Source organism: Scyliorhinus torazame, chromosome 22, assembly GCF_047496885.1.
Source record: "Scyliorhinus torazame isolate Kashiwa2021f chromosome 22, sScyTor2.1, whole genome shotgun sequence".
NCBI classification, from domain to species: domain Eukaryota; kingdom Metazoa; phylum Chordata; class Chondrichthyes; order Carcharhiniformes; family Scyliorhinidae; genus Scyliorhinus; species Scyliorhinus torazame.
In genome coordinates this window covers 105,771,269-105,779,595 of record NC_092728.1, presented here as the reverse complement: position 1 = coordinate 105,779,595, position 8,327 = coordinate 105,771,269, and the positions used below count along the sequence as shown (strand labels likewise).

Genomic DNA, 8,327 nt, shown 5'->3' with positions numbered 1-8,327 from the left:
CAGTCAATGAAAGTGGAAAGGCTGGTGCAGCAAGCAATTAGGAAAGTAAATGAAATTTTGGCTTTCATTGTGAGAGGATTTGAGTTCAGAAGTAGTTATGTCTTACTGTAGCTATACGGGGCCTTGTTGAGACTACACCTGACGTATTGTGTGCAGTTTCAGTTTTGGTCTCCCTACCTAAGAAAGAATATACTTGCTGTAGAGGGAATGCAGCGGAGGCTCAGTAGGTTGGTACTGGGGTTGGCAGGACTGTCCTTTGAGGAGAGATTTGTTTGACTGGGCCTGCATTTACTGAAATTTAGAGCTCTGATTGAAATATTATTAGTGGTGTGTGTGTGTCACTGGCGAGACTGGCATTGGCTCCTTTTCAGTGCCGATTCTCTTCCAACATGATTTAAACTTTAAGAAGCGATGTGTTGCTTTAATATTTTCATGAATTTTTGCCAGACATGTTGAAAACAAAAAGGCAAAAAATACATTTTAAATTCAAGTTTGAGACATTACATTAACAATTTCTGACTGAAAATTCATGAGTAATTGTTCTAAAATTGCAGATTATGCTCTGAATAAAGCATATCCTGCCATGTCTTAGTGTACCTACATTTGGCTTTTATTGATTTCGAACTGAGATTTACACCCCTGGATAATGGCTCGTGCAAAATAGGGGAGCAAAACCTTCATGATCAAAACTTGAATTTAATATTAAAGTACAATAAACAGAATAATGCTGGGTTTTACATGTCACAATTAATAATGTTCTTTACAGAAGAAGTGGTACTGAATGTTAAAAATCATCTCTTTCCCAACAATCTTTCATTATCGCTGTTTACCACCAATCAATGTGTCCAGTAGCAAATAGATTAACGCAGCGACCAAAGGACAGGCCTCCTTCATCTGCAACTTCTCATCTTTGAATAAAACTCGTCAAAAATGAAGTGTCATTGACCTGAAACATTACTCTGTTTCTCTCCACAGATGTTACCAGACCTGTTCGAATTTCCCACCATTTTCTGCTTTTAACATGTTTGATAAAGTTTCAAATTTGAGTCCAACTTGGACCCCAGACACAGCCCATGCATTATTAAATGTACATTCTCAAAATAGTCAAGTTATTTTTTGTTTTCCCCACACAAAAATAAAGTTTTGTTAAAAATATCATCTCTCCCTGCCCAGTGGAAACATTAAAGCTGGATTAATCACTGAAATAAAGGCTTTATCACACAAAAGATCTGTCAAATACAGCAACACAGCAGAATTCCAGCTTCCACTCCTTTTCCTGCCGATATCCAACCCACATTGGGTTAACCTCCCAGTGACTCAAGAGTGGATGGTGATTACTGCCTCACGGTTCAAACCCAGACAACTCAACACTGACCAAGTGATACAGACATTCCACAGGTTCCTGATCTGATGATATTTCATCTTCGTGATGAAGCAACAAATCAAATAAACTGGAATCGTGGGGCCCGGCAAGACCCGCCTCCAGCTTTGGCCGCTCGCAACATTACAGGTGGTCCAATACCCCTGGGGAAAACGCAACTTTGAATAGAGACACATGCGCTCTTTAAAACATCCCTCGTTGTTGGCCATCACCCACTGACAGTTTACAGATACCTGCCAAAGCAGCACCTCCCAAACCTTCAGCTCGAAGAGGGGCAGCAGGTGTTCAGGAATACAGGCACTTATTTCCAAGTCACACATCATCCCAATTTAGAAAACGATCATTGGTCCTTCATTGTCGCTGGGTAAAAATCCTGGACTTCTTTAAAAGCACTATGGAATCACCTGCACCACATGGAGTCCACCACCAGCTTGTGAAATGGCAACCGGGAACGAGAGCCAATGCCAGTCTCGCCAGTGACACACACACACCACTAATAATTTTAAAAACAATCCGAGTCATCTGATTTCCGGAAGCTACAGCAAGATTGATTGAAGTAACTTTTTCGACCAATACAAAACTTAAAACCGTCTGATAATACTCCACTCCCAGTAATTGGACAGTGATTGCTCTTCACTTAAAAAGTTTTAATTTATTCAATAATTATGCAGATTAGGTAACGTAACTAATGAAACAATGGGCTATTTGGTGCTTAAAAACATTCAAATGATCAAATAATTTGAATAAAGTGTCTGGGGAATTAGGAATAAACGTTACTAAATATTTCAAGCAATTCGTCAAGCCCTAAACCTGGTCAATACCTGATGTGTTGTTATTTATCGCCGGCAGTTATGGCCTTTAGCTTGTTGGTCTTTTTCAGAATGTTACTGACAAAGAGCAGGCCGGAAGCCCGCTCGATGCTTTCGATCGGGACTAGGAAGCGTTTGAGAGGGGTTTTCTCCATCACCGGCTGATTGGGCATCACATATGACTGCAGTTCGATTTCACCGCTGTGCTTCTCCAGTATTACCACCTTGAAGATGTGCGTCGGGACTGCAACGTTATTCTCCCCGATGACCTGATATTTCACGTACATCTTCCCGTCTGGCTCCATCCTATTAAAAAAACACAAACCAATTTTAAATAAGGACTTTCATTTAAGCTGCACCCTTCATATCCTCAGGACACTCACTTCAGAAGAACATCAGGAGCAGGAAACCATTCGGCCCGTCGAGCCTGGTCCTGCCATTCACTATGAGCATGGCTGGTCTTCCACTCCCCATATCCCAAAGAGTCCAAACATCTGCCTATCTCAGCCTTAAATATATTGAATTATGGAGCATTCATAACCCTCTGGCGTAGAGAATTCCAAAGATACACTCTTTGAAGAAATTGCTCCTCATCTCAGTCCTAATTGATCAAACCCTTATCCTGGGACTGCGCTCCAGTGTTTTAGATTCGCCAGCCAGAGGAACCTATCAGCGTCTGCCCTGTCAAGCCCCTTCAGATCCGTGTATGTTTCAATCCGATCATTCATCATTCTTCTAAATTCCAGAAAGTGTATAGGCCCCAATTTACTCAGCCTCTAATCAGAGTGTTGCAATCCCAGACCCCCAGTTGTGTTATGGCCCCGGATGAGATTCCCAAATTTGGTTCTGATCCGGTTTGGTTCTGTTAAAGTAGACAAAATTTGAAATCCCAGTTACTTACTCAGAGAATAAGGCCACAAGGTTCCATGGTATTAAACAAAGAAAAGAATTTTGACTGTACAAAAGTCAGCAAAGCAATCAATCAATACTATCTATCTCATATTCGAACATTCAGAATGAACAGGAGGTAAAATGAATTAACAGGCAAACAGGCGGGTGAAAAGAGGACCTGGAGGCACTTACCATAACATAGAAGAGTGAGAGAGAGAGGAGCAACAGGGCCATTCAGAATGAGAGAGGAGCAACAGCGACATTAATAGTCACAGCGCGAGAACAGTGTAACCCTCACGAGCTGACTACTGCACTTTATGAATCCCAGGGGGAGAGGTCCTGTGGAAAGCATAAAAAAGGACTGCAGGAGTATTTGGGCTTTTTATGTTCGAGGCCCGCCGAACATAACCTAGTCTCCCATGTTTTTTATGTATGGAACGATCTGTCTGGACTGTATGCAGGACAATGCTTTTCACTGTATCTCGGTCAATTACTAGGGGGCATAGGTTTAAGGTGAGAGGGGCAAGGTTTAGAGTAGATGTACGAGGCAAGTTTTTTACGCAGAGGGTAGTGGGTGCCTGGAACTCGCTACCGGAGGAGGTGGTGGAAGCAGGGACGATAGTGACATTTAAGGGGCATCTTGACAAATACATGAATAGGATGGGAATAGAGGGATACGGACCCAGGAAGTGTAGAAGATTGTAGTTTAGTCGGGCAGCATGATCGGCACGGGCTTGGAGGGCCGAAGGGCCTGTTCCTGTGCTGTACATTTCTTTGTTCTTTGTCTTTGTTCGGTACACATGACAATAAAACAAATCCAAATCCAAATGCAGATTCCGTCCACTAAGAGCACAACTGACATGATCTTCACCATGTGGCAACTACAAGGGAAATGCAAGGAACAGCACCGACCATTGTACATGACCTTCTTTGACTTCACAAATGCCTTAGACACTGTTAACCGTGCGGGATTGTGGAGCATCCTCCTCTGTTTCGGCTGCTCCGAAAAGGTTGTCACCATTCTCCACCTGCTCCACAATGACATGCTAGCCGTCTCCCTTTCCAATGGAACCACTGAAGACCCAGTTCACATTCGGACTGGGGTCAAGCAAGGCTGTGCCACCGCACCAACGCTCACCTCTAACTTCCTTGCTGCAAAGTTCCATCTCAGCCTCAGTAAGCTTCCCACTGCAGTGGAGTTAAACTACAGGGCAAACAAGAATCCGTCCGCCGCCTGCAGGCCAGATCCAAGGTCATCCCACCCTCCGTCTCTGAACTACAGGTCAGCGTGGACCTCTTTCCTAAGCTTGGGAGCCGACTGCCAACAAGGGCAAACAGCGACAATGAGGTTCAACACAGTCTTCAGTGTGGCAGGACAGCCTTCTGTCACTTGAGGAAGAGAGTGTTTGAAGACGACACTAAGATGAGTGGTAAAGCAAAAAGTGCAGAGGATACCTGAAGTCTGCAGAAGGATTTGGATAGGTTAGGTGAATGGGCTAGGGTCTGGCAGATGGAATTCAATGTTGCCAAGTGTGAGGCTATCCATTTTGGGAGGAATAACAGCAGAATGGATTATTATTTAAACGGTAAGATGTTAAAACATGCTGCTGTGCAGAGGGACCTGGATGTGCTGGTGCACGAGTCGCAAAAAGTTGGCGTGCAGGTGCAACAGGTGATTAAGAAGGCTAATTGAGTTTTGTCTTTCATTGCTAGAGGGATGGAGTTCAAGACTAGTGAGGTTATGCTGCAATTGTGTAGGGTGTTGGTGAGGCCGCATCTGGAGTATTGTGTTCAGTTTTGGTCTCCTTACCTGAGAAAGGACATATTGGCACTGGAGGGAGTGCAGAGGAGATTCACTAGGTTGATCCCAGAGTTGAGGGGATTAGATTATGACGAGAGGTTGAGTAGACTGGGACTATACTCATTGGAGTTTAGAAGGATGCGGGGGGGATCTTATTGAGACATAAAATTATGAAGGGAATAGATAGGATAGATGCGGGCATCACTGGTCGGGGAAAGCAGAACTAGGGGGCATAGCCTCAAAATAAGGGGAGGTAGATTTAGGACGGAGTGTAGGGGGAACTTCTTCACCTAAAGGGTTGTGAATCTCTGGAATTCCTTGCCCAGTGAAGCAGTTGAGGCTCCTTCTTTAAACGTTTTTAAGAAAAAGATAGATGCCTTTCTAAAGAATAAAGGGATTCGGGGATATGGTGTATGGGCCGGAGAGTGGAGCTGAGTCCACAAAGATCAGCCATGATCTCATTAAATGGCGGAGCAGGCTCGAGGGGCCAGATGGCCTACTCCTGTTCCTAGTTCTTATGGACAAGATCAAGACCCCGGACCTGGCAACAACCTCATAGTCTACAGAGCAGGTGTGATACCCGCCGTCCTAGATGGCCCAGAGCCATGGACTGCGAACAGCCGGCACCTCCAAATCCTGGAGAAGTACCACCAGCGCTGCCCTCGCAAGAGCCTGCAACTCCATTAGCAGGATAAGCACACCAATGTCAGTGTTCTCACCGAGGCCAACATCTCCAGTGCGAGGCATTGACCATGCTTGATCAGCTCCGCTCGGCGAGCCACTTTGTCTGCATGTCTGATACGAGATTCCAGGAACAAACACTCTATTTGGAGCTCCGACACGGCAAGTGAGCCCCAGGAGGGCAGAGGAAACAGGTCAAGGACACCCTCAAAGCTCCTTGGAAAAGTGCAATATCCCCACCGACACCTGGGAATCCCTATGTGGAGGGAAAGTGTCCAGGAAGGAGCCGAACACCTGGAGTGTCATCGTCGAGAGCAAGCTGATCAGGAAGAACTTTGGGAATTCCCTGGTCTGTGCTGGACAGTAAAATACCTTCACCTCTGAGCTGTTTGAAGTTTTTTTAATTGCCTGTATTACACTGGGTTTTAATAATGGATCCTCTTTTATCCTACGGAACCTGATGGATAGGCAGGGTCATACCTCGGCAGATAGAGGGGTCCAGTGTAGATATACACATTCTTGTTGGACTTAGTCAGGCTCCGGCAATACCTCTCCAGGTCATTCCAGACATTTTGATTTAAATTAGGGTTCTAGAGGGGAAAAATGAAGATAAAACAGAGCAAGTATAAACAAATCCTAAAACAAACAAGGTTTTTACATACATTAGTTTATAGTACATAACATGAAGCCAACAAATCCTTAAAAATCACAGACTTATAAAATTTCAGCGCAGGAGGTCATTCAGGCTTCATTCTTATGTCGGGCAATGAAGAGTTACACAGATTCCTGTTTAGCTCATTTGGCTGGACAGCTGGTTCATGATGCAGAGCAACTTCAGCAACACGGGTTCAATTCCTCGACGGGCTGAGGTTAGTCAACCTTGCCCCTTGCCCAAGGTGTGGTGATCCTTGGGTTAAATCATAGAAATTACAGTGCAGTAGGAGGAAATTTGGCCCATTGAGTCAGTACCAACGCTTGGGAAGAGCACCTTACTTAAGCCCACGCCTCCACCGTAACCCCAGCTAACCTTTTGGACACCAAGGGGTAATATAGCGTGGCCAATCCAGCTAACCTGCAACATATTTGGACCGTGGAAGAAAACCCACGCAGTCACGGTGTGGTGGTGTGTATTAGGGGTATTACGGTACCCTGTGGTGCCGAGAAGCTATTGGTGGATAGACGCTGGGTCCCGATTGGATCAGCCGCCTACTGGCTCCACCCAGTAAGGCGGAGTATAAGAGCCCGGGTTCTCCCAGCAGCCGCATTCTGTAACTGTGCTGCTGGGGAACAAGTCTGCGTAATAAAGCCTTTGTTTGACTCCTTCTCATCTCGTGAGTGATTGATTGATTGTGCTAAACACGGGGGAGAACGTGCAAACTCCACACAGTCACCCAATCGAACCCGGGTCCCTGGCACCACAGGGGAGCAGTGCTATCCACTCTGCCGCCCATCGCCTTGGGGGGGGGGGGGGGGGAGCTGACTGGTGGTGAGTCCTTGTCTGCTTATGGGAGGTATAGTGGTTAGCACTGCTGTCTCAGCTCCAGGAACCCTGATTCAATTCCCGGCTTGGGTGACTGCCTGTGCGGAGTCTGCACGTTCTCCCCGTGTCTGCGTGGGTTTCCTCCGGGTGCCCCGGTATCGTCCCACGGACCAAAGATTGTTCCTCCGTGTCCGAAGGTTAGCCGGGGCTACGGGGATCGGGCGGGGGAGTGGGCCGAGTCGGATGCTCTGTCGGAGGGGTCGGTGCAGACCTGACGGGCTGAACGGCCTCCGTTGCTGTGGGGATTCGAGGGCAGGCCGCTGAACCCACCACCGTCCCGAGGGCAATGGCGCAGCCGGGTGATGCCCGCCACAGTGGTGTGAGCTGGGGGGGGAGCTAGCAGCGGCGCGATGGGCCGAGCGGGCCCGGCTTTTACCTGGGGCACCACATTGCTGAGGTAGAAGGTGTCCTCCAGGCTCCTCTGGCTGTGGCCGTGGTTGGCGGCGGCGGCCAGGTGGCCCCGGTCCAGGCCGCTGCCGCGGAAGTCGCTGTTGCGGGCGCGGTGGTACCGGTGCAGCGACTCGTCCTCCCGGAACCGGCAGCGGGCCCGCTCCGAGCGCCCGGGGCCCGGCCGCCCGGCCTCCAGCTGCTCCAGCACCCAGGCCGCGTTCCGCGTCCGCGGCTCGTACGCCAGCAGGTAGGAGCCCCGGCTGCGGAGCTGCGGCCCGGCCGGGAGGCCGAAGCGCGTCAGGGCGGCCGGGCCCCGGGGCACCGGCGACCCGCCGGCCGCAGCCACCTCCCGGCGCCAGGCCAGCCCCAGGCCCACTCCCGCCGCCAGCGAGAAGCCCGCCAGCAGCCAGCGCGATTCCAGCAGCCGCCGCATGCCCCGTCCCGGGCGGGAAAGTGACGCCTCAACCCTCAGCTGCCCTTGCGGCCCATCGTGCCTGTGCTATCCCCCCCCCCCCCCCCCCAAACTGAGCCCTCGGTACAATGAGCAGCCCCCGTGCCCTCCACCTCACACACGGTGCTGACCTTCATTCCGCTATTGATACCTACTCCGGCGCGGCGCGCCTCGTTCCCTCACCACTGCCGTTTATCGTATGTCCAGTCTTTTAGGGTTGAACGTTGAGTGTTTGTTGATTATGTACACGATTAGGTGTGCCCGTACAGGGTATAGCCCAAGCTCGGTGCTGAATCGATGGCCTCCTCCTGCACTGCAAGGATTCTACAAAGCTTATCAGCGAACTCCATGCTTGCTTCTACACAGGTCTCTGTCCAGTCCAC

The 8,327-nt window shown here is 48.8% G+C and overlaps 1 protein-coding gene across 1 annotated transcript; it reads right to left on the bottom strand.

Annotated features, from left to right (window-relative positions):
- Nucleotides 1-676: 676 nt before the first annotated feature.
- endog (endonuclease G) lies at nt 677-7,953 on the bottom strand. The gene is made up of 3 exons (XM_072488847.1): nt 7,480-7,953; nt 6,044-6,153; nt 677-2,496 (listed from the first exon to the last, which is right to left on the bottom strand). The coding sequence occupies exons 1-3, from the start codon at nt 7,924-7,926 to the stop codon at nt 2,214-2,216; spliced, it is 840 nt and encodes a 279-aa protein (XP_072344948.1). The 5' UTR covers nt 7,927-7,953; the 3' UTR covers nt 677-2,213.
- Between the last annotated feature and the right edge of the window lie 374 nt (nt 7,954-8,327).

What these genes read in the sequence shown, in the direction of transcription:
- endog (XM_072488847.1), bottom strand. Translation starts at nt 7,926, where the DNA reads ATGCGGCGGCTGCTGGAATCGCGCTGGCTGCTGGCGGGCTTCTCGCTG. An exon ending in TCAGCAATGTGGTGCCCCAG is followed by an intron (nt 6,154 to 7,479) that starts GTAAAAGCCGGG and finishes TTTCCCCTCTAG; the next exon opens with AACCCTAATTTAAATCAAAA. An exon ending in GGACCCCTCTATCTGCCGAG is followed by an intron (nt 2,497 to 6,043) that starts GTATGACCCTGC and finishes TTTTTTTAATAG; the next exon opens with GATGGAGCCAGACGGGAAGA.